This window comes from Microtus oregoni, unplaced genomic scaffold (assembly GCF_018167655.1).
Source record: "Microtus oregoni isolate MIOR12 unplaced genomic scaffold, Mior012 000033F_ref0000390, whole genome shotgun sequence".
Lineage (NCBI taxonomy): Eukaryota > Metazoa > Chordata > Mammalia > Rodentia > Cricetidae > Microtus > Microtus oregoni.
In genome coordinates, this window is record NW_024543092.1 from 27,442,707 (window position 1) to 27,460,643 (window position 17,937).

At 34.0% G+C, this 17,937-nt stretch overlaps 1 protein-coding gene and 1 pseudogene across 1 annotated transcript; both read left to right on the forward strand.

Moving 5' to 3' along the window:
* The first annotated feature begins 3,749 nt into the window (after nt 1–3,749).
* Nucleotides 3,750–4,718, forward strand: LOC121466357 (annotated as a pseudogene).
* A 7,867-nt stretch (nt 4,719–12,585) lies between these two features.
* Nucleotides 12,586–13,539, forward strand: LOC121466358 (olfactory receptor 10AG1-like). Its single transcript, XM_041680019.1, has one exon. The coding sequence runs from the start codon at nt 12,595–12,597 to the stop codon at nt 13,537–13,539; it is 945 nt and encodes a 314-aa protein (XP_041535953.1). The 5' UTR covers nt 12,586–12,594.
* The last annotated feature ends 4,398 nt before the right edge of the window (nt 13,540–17,937 follow it).

The window sequence follows — 17,937 nt, forward strand, 5'->3', positions numbered from 1 at the left end:
ATTGGGTTAATTAGCATTTTAAAGTCTAGTTTCTTGAGTTCTTTACATATTTTGGACATCAGACCTTTGTCTGTTGCGGGTTGGTGAAGATCTTCTCCCAGTCAGTGGGTTGCCTTTTTGTCTTAGTGACAGTGTCCTTTGCTTTACAGAAGCTTCTCAGTTTTAGTAGGTCCCATTTATTCAATGTCGCCCTTAATGTCTGTGTTGCTGGGGTTTTATTTAGGAAGTGGTCTCCTGTGCCTATATGTTGTAGAGTACTTCCCACTTTCTCTTCTATCAGGTTCAGTGTGTTCAGACTGATATTGAGCTGTCATTAGGTTTTATCCAAAATACTTAAAAAGTATAAAAACTCTAATTACTGTGCTAACCACTTTATTATGCTTTCTTCTGTCAGATTTTGTGTTTCTTAATAACTGTACACATAACAGAAAGACTAGTTCTAAAGCCCATGGGATTTTTTTCCTGATTTAATCAACTTATTAATATTTAAACTCCCTGAGTAGCAAGAAAAATTTTGTTTTGTTCAATTAAAAAGTAACATGGGAAAGATATTTCTTCCCAGAGAAACTGCAGTGTGTTTTTCACCAACATAATATATACCAATCTCTGACAAAAACAGAATCCAGAAGCACAGTTTAACTAATTTCTTCATCAGTTTCTGAAGTTTTAATTAATAAAGGTAAGAACGCTAACTTACTGTTACCCAAAGTGTTCCTGACTGTTAAGAGATAATATTAATGAAAAATTAATCTGTAAAAATTAACATATTTCTTTTGGGCTTTAAAAAAATAATGTTTTTATTCCTCATCTTCAATATTATTCACATACCTTTTCAGAGAAATAGAATAGTTAGTTGGTGAACTCTGATTGATATTAAATGTTACTTTTAATACCACAGCAACAGCTACAGTAACAGAAGTCAGTATTTCATAAAGAATGCCAGTTAAATAAAGATAAAGTTTATGAATTGAATATTCCTAGAATTACCTGAAATGACTATTGGTTTTTTACTTCTTACTGTAAATACTCATTTTTAAAGGTTCCCAATAATGTTGTCCAATTGTGAGAAACATAAAAGTAGCCATGGTGAAACATTTGAAGAAATTCGTGCCAAGACTGTATCAAGGACACATGTCAGGGGTAGATTGCTTGGCATACATGAATCCTCGAGTTAGAGAAGAATCAAAAACACACAAAAAAGGAGAATGTAATAATGTCTTGAATCATACAATTTCATTCTCTTTTCCTTTCTATACAGTTTTAAATGTAGAAATTCATTAATGTGAGTACAATTATTTGTTCTTTAAACAGTGTAAAAGTAAAACTCCTTCATCTAAAACCTTTCAAGAAGAATCAGAGACGTTTAATAAATAAAAATAAAAGAATTCTAGAGATGTAGAGGGAATCTGTTTATGGTGTTTTCTTTTTCCTTAAAAAGCTCTAAACCTAGTTTAGTTCAATGCAGATATTTATTATATTTCATAAACAGTAAGCAATGATGGATAAAAGTGTAAGAAGAAGCACATGAAGTTAAAAGAAAACAAGGCAGTGTACTCTATTTATGCTATTTTTAAGGAAGCGTTTTCTGAGAGAAATATTCTGCTAAACAAACTAAGAAAACCTAATACTTCTTACTCTTCAATTGAATGAATAATTTTTAACATCACTGTGTTTACAATTAGTCATATATTGAAATAAATGGTTGATCAAATGTTTTCATGAATTTATCGTGTGTAGAAAAATGAAAATTTTCTGTTATACATATGTGATTGTAGCATCATACCTTCATAATATGAACTGTTACCCACTACTTTCTGTTCATGAAATTTTCAGTTAATTCATTTCACATCTTAATAATTGCTTTTAGTCCATTAATATTTAATATGAAAAACTTCAAAATGGAAAATAAATTATAACTTTCCATTCCCGTCATCTTCATATTTAAGACAAGCTTTCTAGCTTATATATATCTTTTAGGATTAACATCTTGGGACACCAACCACACATAAATCTTTAAATATTCCTAGTGGTCAGCCTCCTATTTGCTGTGATTTTATCTTTTCTCTTTGAATTAAAAATGATTAGTTTAGATATTAATCAACAAATGCTGAAAATAAATCTTGTTGTGAGTGATTTCTCTAAGAGGAGGTGAAAATGCTATTCAATGTATTCATGCATGAATCTTCTGAAAGTATGACCAAATGCATATTTACATTTTCTTTCTCTGCCTCTCTGTTTCTGTTCCTGTCTCTCTCTTTCATTTTTTTCTCTCTCTTTCTCTACACACACACACACACACACACACACACACACACACGACACCAAGTGAAATTATAATACATGCCTAAAGACAAAATGACAAATTATGATAAAATAAGAAATGCATGCATGAACCCTGACAAACTAAAACAATACAGTGGACAGAATGAAACTCATGAGACTAAAAGGATAAGGATAACCAGCGACTATTTCAGTGATTTGGGATTATCACAATGATCTGCAGTTGATACCCTTTATATAGCAGATCTACATTCAGATATAGAAATGCCCACCTTCCTTTAGCTTCTTTTGACCCTCAATGCCAATGAAATTTTTTCTGCCTCAAGAGTTATTTGATACAGGAAGACCACCCTTAACATTATTTTCTGCATCCTAAACTCACAGTTGGATGCCACACCATACTTTAAATCTGAGTAAAACGTATAAATATTGATTTTTATGGACTTTACAATGAAATGTAAGCATGGGTTTACATATTAATTATACCTCATTATACATAGTAGCTAGTTAATAATTATTTAGCAATGAATGACTTTGTGCTGAAATAAAGAAGTAAAGAAGATTTGAGAAAATAATTTTTAGAAAATAAATATGTCCTTGCCTAAATGTATAACAAATGTTTAGAGGTAGCTCCTTACGTAGAGCAACACAGGTTCACAACGGACAAAATCCAGCACTTAGAAACAGAAGGGACTATAAAGTCCCACCACTAAAGAAACAACCATTTGCAGTTGATACCTGGCAGAGAATGGAAAGTTTGTATTTTCTAATGGAATGTCACTGTGTCTACCTACAACTCACCATTCTCAGGATGATTTACAAGACAAAACATCACGTTTTGTTTTAACTATGGTGGACTTTTGCTTTGTTCTATATGAATATTATTGTCTTATTCTTTCTGTTATCGTTTTCATGGAGAGAGAGAGTAAGAGAGACAAAGAAAGAACATAAATTTGGATGGTAGGGAGGTGGGAAGTATCTGGAAGAATGAGGGCAAAAGCAGAATGAAAAACACTTTACATGAAAAGATAATTTAAAATAACAAAATAAATTTTTATTAAGCTAAATAAATCATTAAGTGTGATAATTACATATACAAAAATAAAATATTAGTTAAGAATTAACTTAAAGTTAAAAAAAACTTAAAAAATATAAACTTAAAGTTAAGAATCATTGCATAAAGGAGAATTAATTTGGAGTTCTGCCTCTGAGTAGATGAGAATTAAAAGTAGCATGTCTTATTGTACATTATAACTAATATACACATTAGCATCTAATCAAAAGACAGAAGTGAAAATGAAAATAAAAATCCTTACAGATGTGTTTAGTAATCAATAACATAGTTTAACACATTTTTGAGAGCTTCTTCTCTGAGTTTCAGGCATTGAGTATGATACTGTTTACCATGAAGATAAAGTTATAGACAACGCCAAAGAAATAACTGCATTTATCGTTGGATTTTCCCACAGATGGAATTCACAGACAACAAGCCAGAGGACAATGCTACTACAGTGACACAGTTTCTCTTTCTTGGGTTTTCTGAACTTCCCAAAATGCAGGGATTTCTGTTTGGGATGTTCTCCCTAATGTATGTAATTATCTTAATAGGAAATAGCTTCATAATTGTCATAGTCCTAATTGACTCTTCCCTAAAGAAGCCCATGTATTTTTTCCTGGCCAATTTTTCATTTCTGGAAATCTGTTACGTATCTGTCACCCTTCCGAGGATTCTGTACAATCTTTAGACTCAAGATAGAAGAATTTGTCTTCTGGCCTGTGCTCTTCAATTGTTTTTCTTTTTAATTCTGGCAGCTACTGAGTGTTTCCTGCTGGCTGTGATGTCCTATGACCGTTATGTGGCCATCTGCAACCCTCTGCACTATGCTCTTGTCATGAACCCAACAAAGTGTACTCAGATGGCCATTGGCTCTTGGCTCGGCGGCATCCCAGTCCAGATAGGACAAACTTGTCAAGTATTCTCTTTACATTTCTGTCGATCTAATAGAATAGACCACTATTTTTGTGATATTCCAGCAATTCTGAAGCTTGCCTGTGGGGACATTTCAATGAATGAGTTTTCTGTCTATTTAGTGGTTGTGGGGTTTGTTGCCTTCCCTTTTATGCTGATACTTGCCTCTTATAGTAAAATCATTGCCACCATTCTGAAACTGCCAACAGCCACAGGACGGGCAAAAGCCTTCTCCACGTGTTCTTCCCATCTGGTGGTAGTGGTTTTGTTTTTTGGTTCAGGAATCATTAACTACTTTTGGCCAAAGTCGATTCATTCTCCAGTAACTGATAAGATACTCTCTCTGTTTTACACAATTGTGACCCCCATGTTCAACCCCCTGATGTACAGTCTTAGAAACAAGGATGTGACTGCAGCTCTAAGAAGAGTTTTACTTAAAATATCGAGCCAATGTTTTATGTACAAGTGAATTAGCAGCTTTTTCCACACTTATCAGAAATATTTCAACTATGTAGATTCCTTTTCACATGTTCGCTGTGTCTATGCTATCACATACATTTACTTTTTAAATATACTATATTTTATTTAAAATATTTGTACATCATTTCCCATTTCCCTTTGCTTCTTCTAACTCTCCCATGTCTCTTCCTCCAGTCCCTCACATGTTACATTTCTGTCTCAAAATGATGGACTTTTTTCTTTGATTATTATTTGTATGTCAATAGATAGATGGTGATAGAAAGATACATAAGTACTTAAATTATAGGTGATAAGTACATAGGTAAAAAATATAGAAATACATAGATACATAAATGATCAATCATAGGTAGATATATTATGGATACATAGATGATAGATACATGATAGGTAGATAGCTGGTAGATGATAAATAGATAGATAGATAGATAGATGATAGATAGATGATAGATAGATAGAAAGTAGGTGATAGATGATAGATAAGAGAGATAGATAGATCGATGGTAGATTGATAGATGATAGTTAGCCAGTTATCTAGATGACAGATATTTATAGACAGATATATAGATATAAACAAATATTTTAATGCAAACTTCGTAGTCTTTCTGTGCTGTTTGAGTGAATATGGTTATATGATTTCAGGACAGTTACCCCCATCAAATAAACTATTCTTTATAGCAAATGAAGACTATTAAACAAAACCACAACTGGACATAACACAGACAAAATGGATTGTGAAGAGTCAAGCTCTTCAACTCAACTCCTGCTTCTAAGTTTGAGGAAGCATGACAGAAAAGGGGAGGTGAATTATAAGAATCAGAAGACCAGGATTCCTGCTGTGACACTAAATATGGCTACCTTGAATAACAATAACAAAAGACATAATTTTCAAAATCTTTTAAACTGTCCTAAACTGTTTTCTGGCATAAAATATACTATTTTAAATATCTTCATACATATAATTTTATCATATTTAAATTAGTGTGTACATCACATTTCCATAAATGTATTAAGTTAAAGGACTTGAACCTTTTTTAACCAGGATAATGATGATATGCTTAAAATTGAACAGGGGTAGTGTGTTAGCTTACATATGTAGTCATGTTTTGATTTTGTTGCTGCTATTGTTGTTTCTATTATTTTATTGTTGCACTGAAAACCACCAAACAAGGCAAAAGTATGTCCATATTGCCAAAATAGAGATGTTAACCATAGAATCACATGTCATTGTCTTAAAGATGCAATAATTATTAAGAAAATGACTGTAGATAAAAGTCATTTGAAAAACATCTCTATGACATGCTGATTTCAATTAGATTGAATAAATAGTAATTTAATTGGGTCATATGACAGCTTTCATTTTAGTTTTGGAATATCTTTCCTGTGGCTTCCATTTGCTGTAAAGAGAGTCAGATTTGAAAAGGATTTGTAGCTACATTTACCTATGGATACGAAGATAAATTTAAAATGTAATAAGATATAATGATGATCTAGAAGTGTGGGCTCCTGGTGTGGTGGCTTCTCAGTCTAAGAATGTTATCTAGTTAGGGTTTTTATTGCTATGAAGAGACACCATGACCACAGAAACTTTTATAAAGGAACAAATAACATAGTTTTCATATTAAAGAACACACTCATCATTGTAGACATAGACTGATGAAATTCAGAAATACTCAAAATTATTCACAAAATAACTATAGTTGCAAACTTTTTTTTTCTTACAAATCAATAAAGGAAGTCAGAAAAGTTTGGTTTATAATTCGTGACACTGATCATGAGAGGGGCCCCTGTTGTTTTGTTAGGTACCTGTTCAAAAATCAAGTGATAAACTCATTATTTATTCTTATATTTACTTATTTGTGCCACTGAAGTAATTCATGACCTTCTTCTATACTGTGTCACATCTTTACCACAATTTGAGTTTCAACTTTAAGTTAGTGATGCTCTTCAAAGACGAAGAAAACTGAATTGAAGTCTACAAACTTAAATAACACTATATTCCACCTTCTATCCTTTGAAAATTACTCTTCTTCATAGGTACTTATTAAGGATCCCAACCTCTCTGGTTATTTGCACTATTGCACATATATCAAAGGTTAAAAACTGGATTCTACATAGGATAGAAAATAATATTTGTCTTTTTCTCAGTGCCTCAGTCAGGATAATTGTTTCTAGGTCCATTCAATACCTTAAAATTTGAAGGTTATACATTTTTAACAGTTGTATAATATTCTATTGTTCAAATGTACCACATTCACATTATCTTTTTGTTCATTAATGGATTTCTAGTTTGCTTCCACTTTATGGCTATTATGATAAGAGGAGAAGTTTACCATCACAGAAACTGACTCCATGTTTTATTATGTTTTTTTTTTTTGTTATTTTTAAGGGGGAGCATGAAATTGCGGTAAGTAGGAGAGTGGCAAAAATCTGGGAGGAGTTAAGAGAAGAGAATCATTATAAAAGTTAATTGTATGGAAAAAAGGAATTAAAATTAAAAAAGAAACTTTAAATAGAGAAAACAACAAAAAAAGACATTTCAAACTAACTTTACCCAAAAAATCATTTCAAAGGAATTGAGCGATAAGTGTAAAATAACACTAAAGGAAAGATTGATCTTTTATTTTCAGAAAAAAATATTTTATTTATTTTTATTTTTATGTTAAACATAAATATATTAAATATTCAATCCCTTTCCTTTCTTCAGAGACTTCCGTATACTACTTCTACATTTCTTTCAAGTTCACAATCTCTTTTAGCATTAATATTTTAGTATATTATATGGGATTCCCCTTTGTATGCTATGAATATGATTGGTAAATTAGTAAAGGAAACTGGCATGGCCTGATAGGGCAAAAGAAGAGAGGTAGGACGGGAAAAGTAAACTGAATTCTGAGAGAAAGAAGAGCAGAGTCAGAGAGAAGCCATGGAGCCGTGGCTGAAGACAAACATGCTGCAGCCTTGCTGGTAGGCCATGAGCCTTGTGGTTAAATGTAAAATGCTAGAAATGGATTAAATTTAGATGTAAGAGTTAGCCAATAAGAATCTAGAGCTAATGGGCCAAGCAGTGATTTTAAATAATATGGTTTCTATGTGATTATTTCCGGTCTAAATGGCTGGAAAAACCAAGTGACCTCCTTACAACTTCACACACACACACACACACACACACACACACACATATATACATATACATAGATACATACATAAACATAAATATTCCTAAATACAACCTGCTCAATTTGTATCATGTTACTTGTTTGTATGTCTTCAAGACTGATCATTTGGTATTGGATAACCTACTGGTGTGCACTTGTCTGGTAAATACAGAAGACTATTTCTTTTGCTCTTAGTAGTCTATAGTTGTCTTTAGTTGTTTGGCACAGTTAAGGCATTCTGAGCATTTCTCAGACAACCTTAGCATCTCTGTTGTTGTTATCCTCGTTAGTCAAACTTTAATTAGTCAAATTGGTGAGACATTATGTGTGCTGGGGGTGTAAATGCTATAAAATTTTGGAAATGCCTTTTTTCTTTTTTTTTAATTTTTTTTTATTGAGAAAAGGAGAAAAGAAACATAAACAAAAAACAAGTTTCCACCTCCTCCCAGCCTCCCATTTCCCTCCCCCTCCTCCTACCCTTCTCCCCCTCCTCCCACCTTTTCCCCCTCCCCCCACTCCTCTCCCCCTCCTCTCCAGACCACAGAGCTGTCCGGGTTCCCTGACCTGTGGTAAGTCCTAGGTCCTCCCACCTCCGTCCATATCTAGGAAGGTGAACATCCAAACTGGCTAGGCTCCCACAAAGCCAGCACATTAAGTAGGATCAAAACCCCATGCCATTGTCCTTGGCGTCTCATCAGCTCTCATTGTTCGCCATGTTCAGAGAGTCCGGTTTTATCCCATGATTTTTCAGTCACAGTCCAGCTGGCCTTGGTGAGCTCCCAGTAGATCAGCTCCACTGTCTCAGTGGGTGGGTGCACCCCTCGTGGTCCCGACTTCTTTGCTCATGTTCTCCCTCCTTCTGCTCCTCATTGGGACCTTGGGAACTCAGTTCAGTGCTACAGTGTGGGTCTCTGTCTCTATCTCTATCCATCACCAGATGGAGGTTCTAGGATGATATGCAAGATATTCGTCAGTATTGCTCTAGGATAGGGTCATTTCAGGTTCCCTATCCTCAGCTGCCCAAGGAACTAACTGGGAACCTCATCTTGGGCACTTGGGAGCCCCTCTAGGGTCAAGTCTCTTGCCCACCCTAAAGTGGCTCCCTTAACTAAGAATTGTGGTTCCGTGCTGCCCTATCCACCCTTCCTTTATCCCAATCCTCCTGTTTCCCCAAGTCCCCCCTCCTTCCCTTCCCTTTTCTCTCCCCATCACCCCTTACCCCCATCCCACCCCAACCCCAAGATCCCAATTTTCTCCCCGGCAATTTGGTCTACTTCCCTTAGCCAAGAGGATAACTATATGTTTTTCCTTGGGTTCACCTTCTTACTTAGCTTCTTTAGGTTCACCTATTGTAGACTCCGTCACCCTTATTTATGGCTAGAAACCAATTATGAGCGAGTACATCCCATGTTCATCTTTTTGGGTCTGGGACACCTCACTCAGGATAGTGTTTTCTATTTCCATCCATTTGCATGCAAAATTCAAGAAGTCATTGTTTTTTACCACAGCGTAGTACTCTAGTGTGTATATATTCCACACTTTCTTCACCCATTCTTCCATTGAAGGGCATCTAGGTTGTTTCCAGGTTCTGGCTATTACAAATAATACTGCTATAAACATAGTTGAACAAATGCTTTTGGAAATGACTTTTAATAATTATAAGTGCCATTTGCCTTGTTTACTTAAAATAAAAATCAATTTCTAGAATTCATGCCTTAATTGCTATTCATCGTTGTACAAAAGATGCAAATAGCATCAAAGTTTACTAAGGTAATAAGCAGAAAAAAGACATCAAGCATGCTTATCACCAATAGGGTGTGATATAAACATATGGAAAAACAAAATGACTTACAGTAATACTAGTAAGTAAATATCTAAAATTTAACCACATTGATGCAAATTGTATTATTTAAAATTGGCAAACTAATACATAATCTTCCACCATTGGGAAAAATATCAGTTTGTAGCCTCAATGACAATACATAATTCTTTGTCAAAAATTCTCTATTCACAGTCTTAACTTTTTGTAAATACAGATTCTCACAGTCATTTAATATTTTCCTATATTTAATCTGTGAATGTGAGTTAATCTGTGTTAATACATTTTTTGTGGTTTTGATAAAAATTGTGCATATGAATTCATGGTTAAAAAGGGCTATCATTGATGGGGAACTCAAAGAATGAATAGTTGGATTTTTAGATTGTAACACCTGAATGCAATTATTGTTAAATCTTTAAAAATCTAGTCCATCAATGGTAGTCCAGAAAGCCAGTAAATTTAGAAGTCTATCCTCCCAGTGGCTGTAGATTTGCAACTAGATTTGATGTGTTATTGTTACTGGAAATTCTTTTTTTATATATACCTTCCTGGTTCAAATAGTTTATAATGGAACATGGATAGTTATATGAATTTATTTATTTATCAGATGAGAAAAATGTGCCCATACTTGGCAATATATATTTGAATCAGATACATATATAAGACATAAAAATGTTGTTGGGTCTGTGGTGTCAAAAGGTACCTTTCCATTTACTCTTAGAAAGTGTACACTTTCATTCTTGTTCAACTGTCTTATTGTATATAAAATGAAGTTACACTTAGGTATGTGTCAGAAACCACTGATTTCAGAAAAATAAAATCATAGGTACGTTGGTCACAGCATTTTTTTTTGTCATCTAGCAGTCCCTTACCTCAATAAGTAAAAGAGAAGAAAATTTGATTCAGTCGTTGAGTGTTTCTTTTCCATCAAGAAGCCTAAGTTTCATTCTTCAGTGCTACAAAAAAATCATACCTACAAATTTAAAATATTTTCTTTGGTAATATTTCTTAATAATAACAAAAACAAACATTCACACACACAAATATATATATATATATATATATATATATATATATATATATATATTCAATTTGTATTCTTGTTGTACTAAAATTATGAATGACAGGAAAAGGGAGTTCTCTACAATTAGAAATTAACTTGGGAAAGTCGTTGTCCCCAGGGTAGAAAACATTCCTTTTTAAACAGAGTAGTATGCTATGTCAGGAGAATATATTTTGGAAGGTATTTGACCTCTGTTTCATATAAAGAAAAATTCTTGACTTTAGAAAAAGAAACCTCTTTATAATTTTACTATTGTATGTCAATAAATCAAGGTAAGAATAACAATTTACTTAATTCTAAACAGCAGAGACTATGTTTAACAGATAACAAATTTGTGTTTTTATATTTTTATATTCATAATATCAGCATTTGGATAAAATTACACAGAGTAATTAAAAGAAAAAATAAATCATTTATTTTGGTGATGCTTTAGAAACCATTTCTGCTGAGCTTTTCATGACTTTCCTGACATTTGGTGATACAAGATCCAAATAAACAGCAAATACAATCCTATGAAATATGAGAGAATAATACATTAAGGATTATGATTATCAACATAGTATGCGCTAAGTTGTGTTACTTCATTATTATATGTTAAGTATATGCTTAAATGTTTCAATAATATAAAATCCTATTAAAAATAGAGAATGAAAATACTCATTGAAGATCATTGAAATAGCACCTGGTGGCAGATTGTTAAGATCTTACAGAAATGAATCTGAAAATGTTATAGAAATATTAGCATATTTTCATTTGGTTCTACAGAATTTTGTCATTAGAAAACTCTTCAGAATTAAGAAAATTATATAAATTTTATATAATTTTTAATTTTTTAAATATAGTCACCAAAATGGGCTTAAATCAAAAATCACAGGCTTGTCTCAGTAGAGTCCATCTCTATTTTTATTTAAATTAATTTAAAGTTCAAAAGTTCATTAGTAAAACAATACAATCTATATTCCGAATTTTAATTAATACCACAATGTCTACATTAAAAAAATCATTGTGCCAAAGGTGAGAGCAGCTAATATTTACAAAATATTAATTAAAATCAAATGCTTATAGTTAATTGAAATTTCTACCAAATTTTTTTCTTAGTATAAAAATGAGAGTTTAAAGGTTGTCAACCGACTCACCTACACAAAAAGACAAGAAAGAGATAAAAAGGCAGAGACAGAAAGAAATGTTAAGTGATTTGAGGCAGTTTGTTTTAGCAATTAGGGTCTATAACTTGCATACAGGAGCTGAGGAAATACCATGGGGGTAGACAGATCATCTAGCATTCATAAAGGTATGGCTTCAGCTATTGCAACACAATCAAATGAAACTGCAGAGTATGTACTATTTGAAGAAAGCTTTAATTACTATATCTTTTGATTTAAAATAGTTAAAAAATATCCATAAATATAAAGAATATGAATGCTGTTTGCATAGACTTTTACACCAAACTTCCAAAAATTTTAAATATAAGATAAAATCTCATCAAATGTAGTTCTCATCTAATCATTAATTTTTAATTAAATTTGCAATATATGAAATTGCATGTATACAGAATTATTGGGTGAAAAGGAGTTTAGAAAAGCAAATGAAATATAGGATAATTTTTTCTCTAGATAACTTTTAAGTGAATAAAGACTATTTCTACATATATATCTTCATAAACATATATATATGTAAATATATTTACATGAACATATCTATATATGCATATATATTTACAAGCAAAACTGAGAACATGCAAATATCCAAATGTGAAGACATCAGTTTCAGAATTATATAACACAGATGAGGATAAGGAAATGTACTCCTTGTTGAATCATCTCTACAGATGAAACACACAGGCATCAAAGAAGAGGACAATGCATCCACAGTGACACAGTTTCTCCTCCTGGGATTCTCTGACCTTCCCAACCTCCAAGGCGTTCTATTTGGAATCTTCTCCATTATGTATGTGACTATCATAATTGGAAACAGCTTTATTATTGTGGTAACCAGAATTGATCCTACACTACACAAACCCATGTATTTTTTCCTGTCAAATTTCTCTTTTCTGGAAATCTGTTATGTATCAGTCACTCTCCCGAGGATTCTGTACAGCATTTGGACCCAGGACAGAAGCATTTCTCTTCTGGCCTGTGCCACACAAATGTGTTTCTTCCTAATGCTGGCAGCTACGGACAGTATTCTCCTGGCTGTGATGTCCTATGACCGCTATGTGGCCATCTGCAACCCTTTGCACTATCCTCTGGTCATGAACCAGACAAAATGCACACAGCTGGCAGTGGGCTCCTGGCTTGGTGGCATGCCTTTCCAGCTAGGGCAAACCTGTCAGATATTCTCTCTACATTTCTGCAATGCTAACCGGATAGATCACTTCTTCTGTGACATACCCCCTGTACTTAAGCTGGCCTGTGGAGATACGTATGTTAATGAGCTGTATGTCTATGTAGTGGCTATCTTGCTTGCTGCAATCCCTTTTGTATTAATATTGACCTCATACAGCAAAATTATTGCCACCATCCTTAGGTTGCCAACTGCTCAAGGACGGGCAAAAGCCTTCTCCACATGTTCCTCACATCTGGTGGTGGTGCTTTTGTTTTATGTCTCTGCATCTATTACCTACTTAATGCCAAAGTCAAGACATTCTGCATTAAGTGACAAACTCCTCTCTCTTTTTTACACGGTTGTGACCCCCATGTTCAACCCCATGATATACAGCCTTAGGAACAAAGAAGTGATTGCAGCTCTGAGAAGATTATTGGATAGAGCATAGTGCAATGGACTTATGTACAGTGATTGAACCTAATCACAGTTCTCACATAGACTATTACATCTATATTTGTACTTTGTGTTAATTGCTGTTTTACCTCTTTTTTTTATTTTTAAATATTAGTATACCATTACTTTCTATAGACATACTCCAATTGTAATGTTATATTGTTAATGTTGTATGCTTAATGAGATATTTTAATTAAATTTGTTCTTTGATTTTTTTTCTACATGTGTATAATACATTCCCATTCCTCTCAAAACTCAATTCCTCCATCCTAATCCTTCCCCACATGCAAATCTTTTTTTTTTCTTTCATGAACTACAGAGATAATTGATGCCCTCTGTGTGATCACGTTTGAATATATTGTGCTTAAACAGCTGAGCGCATTGACTCCTGCTCTCACTGAATTTGCTAGCAGATAAGATTTCTGTAGGCAGAGGAAGTTTCCTCTTCATTTTCATAACTTATTTTTGATGGGGCCCGTCTCATTCAGGCTCAGTGAAGGGAAGAGTAGAAGCTGTTTCTTCAAAATCTCTTTTACTTTATTAAGATCAATTGTTGGTATTTTCTAACTACACTCCCCTTCCTGTCACTCTCTATTTCTTTTGTGTCTCCTTTTCTAATATTCCTAGTACTTTATTTGGTATATAGGTGTCTTTTACAGAACTGAGTATTCAATTCTTATCTATTGTTAACAGTTTAAGCAGGTATGTTTTGCACATTCGCCATGAAGAGGAGGCAATATGTATCACAATCTCTGTATCAATACAGTAAGCTTAATCAGTCTATTTTCATATGAAATATCTATAAATCTAAATTGCATGATCTACAAAAACTAGCAAACAAAGAGAAAGGTCTCATCTGTGCAGTAACACCATTGTAGTGGTGAAAGTTTAGCTTTATAGAGAATAAGAAATAAACTTCTGCAAAGGGCTTTTTAAGCATTTAAAATTAAATTTCTTTGTAAGCTTTCTTATGATGTTGTAGGATGTTTTTTTTTTCTGCCCCTAATACTGGCCTGTGGGTACTTTTGTATTTACTTGCTAAATAAGATATGTCCAGTGTACAATATCAGCATGAACCCTTATCAACTTCCCTCATCCAGTGTTCAGCAAACATCATGAAAGATTGAGTATAAATTTGCAAAAGCCGTACAATTGGCAATAGAAGTCTGATAGCTTGAATTTAATTGACTGATGGAGGAAGGTCATTGGTTAATAAAGAAACTACCTTGGCCCATTTGATAGGCCAGCCATTAGGTTGGTGGAGTAAACAGAACAGAATGCTGGGAAAAAGAGGAAGTGAGGCAGACGCCAGACACCATGCCTCTCCTCTCCAGGGCAGATGCGATGAAGCAAGCCTCCAGGTCAGACATGCTGAATCTTTCCTGGTAAGACTGGTGCTACACAGATTATTAAATATGGGTTAGGCAAGATGTGAGAATTAGCCATTAAGAGGCTAGAACTAATGGGCCAGGCAGTGTTTAAAACAATACAATTTGTGTGTTGTTATTTCGGGGCATAAAGCTAGCCAGGCAGCCGTGTGGCAGGAACTCAGCCCGCAGCTCCCATTACAATTGACTCCTGTAATCTAATTGAGATTGACATTATAATAAAATATGGTTTTGTTAGAGTACATATGGAGGAAGTTGCCACTTTAGGGAGAAGGCTTTCTTTGCTCAAGATACTTTCCAAAGTCTCAGACAATTTCTTTTTGTCTGCAAGATGTAGGACTCTCAGCTACTCCTACAGCACTACATCTGCCTTCATGCTACCATGTTCTACACCATGATGGGAATAGACAGAACCTCTGAATCAGTAATCTGCACTTTCAATTAAATATTTTCCTTTATAAGTGTCACCATGGTCCTGGTGCCTTTTCACAACAATGAAAATGCTAACTGAAACAGAAGTTGGTGATTGGAAACTTTGGAGGTGTTGTGTAGGCCTGTTTACGTTTTTGCTTGACTTAATATATACTTTGGATATTTGAATTAAAAAAGCAGAAAGATACTTTAATCACTGTTAAATGAGCCACAAGTAGGAGCATGTAAAACAGTGTTACTGGAGTTGAATTGATGAATTATGGGAATCAAGAGGTTTCAGAGGAGAAGAATGATATTATGTGACCTAGAGACTGGCTTTGTGATTTTTTTTTTGAAGAAATGACTGCTTTTTGCCCTTGTCTGAAGAATCTGTCTGTAGCTTAATTGAGTAGTAATGGGTTAACTTGTTTGGAAGAGGAAATCTTAAAACAGCTTAGTATAGACACTGCTCTGTATTTATTAGTGGCAGCTGTAATACAGTTTGTAATAAAAGGTAGCAAGCTGAGCAGAGTAAATTACAAAATGTAAATTTTGAGGAGAAAAGTGTTTCAGGAAGTACAATGGAGCTAAGTCCTGTGTTCAAGGAGATAAATGGACTAGGAAATGGAAGATGGGAAGTGCTCACAATGACAAAGTACCACCCAGATAAGATTCCAATTTGTGAAAGGAAACTAAAGGAAAACTTGCTGATGGATATGCTGAGGAACACCTTTTATCCCAAAACTAGGAAGACAGAGGCTGGTGTATCTCTGAACTTGAAGGCAGTCTGGTTTACAGAACAAGTTTCAGGAGAATCATGCTGAGGCAGTGAAGGACAGAAAGCTGATAAAGACCTAATGGAATGAAGGGAAAATGTTCAAGGCCCTTTAAGCAGCAGAGCTCAGCACCTTCAGCCACATGATTCTGGCTTTAGGGTTAAATATAGAAGAAATGGGTTAGGGGATTTGCCTCCATTCTCCAAGAAAGCTGCTGAAGTCAGGTATGTGTCATGACTGCCCTTGAATGAAGGTTTAGTAAAGTTGTCACTGTATGAAGCTTCGAAGTTGGTGCCTGGATGGAGAACAAAGATGTTAGAGACACAAGAGTCATGTGATAATGGGATGTTGAATATCATATCAAATGAACATTGTTTGATGAACTTTAACCAAGTGAATCTATAAGAATCCAGAAATTAAAACAATCTTTACTTTCAGGAGTCAGCATTTAAGCACAAGGATGTAGGGGATAATGAACTTCCACCCCTAATTGAGGAGAATTTTGCAGTTGGTGTGTTCTTGGGGCAATAAAATCAATTTTCTATAAAGATGTATTGGTCTCTAGTGGTTTTACTCTGTCTAAAGTAGATGATCCTTTCCCAGGAGCACAAATTTGGTTGCATGAGATTTTGAAGTAAAGATTTCTAAGTTGGGGCAAGACACAGAAAAGATCTAGAGGTTGTAGGAGTTAGGGGATGGGTTAAGTGGTGAATGTGATCAGAATACCTTGTACAAAATTCTCAAATCATCCTATAAAAATAATTTTCATGTGTGCATTTCTTCTGTGTGTATTGCTGGATTGCAATTTACTTTTCAAACTTTTATGCATTAAAAATAGTCTCTAAATGACAATGTGATCTTGCAAAGAATTTTCTGAAACCCAGTAGTCCATGTGACTTTGATTATTATCTAGGAATGGCATAATCAGAATTCCTAATTACAAACCACAAAAGTATACTTTATTATGAGTGTAAGATTATTTTTTTTGGAAATTGTTGGAAAGGCAATGTTCTAGTTTCTGAGATACTTCAGTTATTGTTATATTTTAGTCAATCACAAAATATTTACTTGGTACTTTAGTAATAGGATATAAAAGAGACCAAGATATATTTCATTTATAATGTATGCAGAGGTACAAGGAGTGACAGTAATGCTATTGTAAAAATATACAGGATTCAGAACACAATGAAAATGAGATTGGGAAAAGTGTTCTAAAGTAGCAATAGAAATGCAAGTTGGATGAGTAAAAATGACTGTATCCTTAAGATAATTGTGTAAGGTGTGACCCATAAACACTTGCCTAAATTCTGCTCATTATTCATGCTGTTTGAGGTTTTGTTGCCTATTTTTTTAAAAAGTTGATTTAGGAATACAAACTCCACTGCTGAAAAGGGTTCTAGTACTCTAAATATGCAAGATAAAGAGCCCAGAATGTAGGGAAGAACATAGGCTCATTGTCCTTTAGGACAGGATGATCTGGTTTTGTGAGTCAGGAGAAAAATAAAGGAAAGCAAAGCCTTGTCAGTAAGATCCTCAACTGCAACACCTAGAAATACTTCACATCTTTCCCTAAAGTAAAACTAGCAATTATTAGCATCTGACTTTGAGAGGACTTCCCCAAATTACAAGAGTCATCTATGCCAAAAAGAGTTTACAACAAAGATGGGTCCATTCAGGAGTCATGGCTCTGAAATAGAACAAGAATAATTACCATCTGTGTGTCTACTAGAAATCATATTCACACATGAGTCCAGGTGGTCCCCAGGGGTAATGTACGTATTTCATTTTAGAGTAATAAATGCCCAGCTATTACCTTTT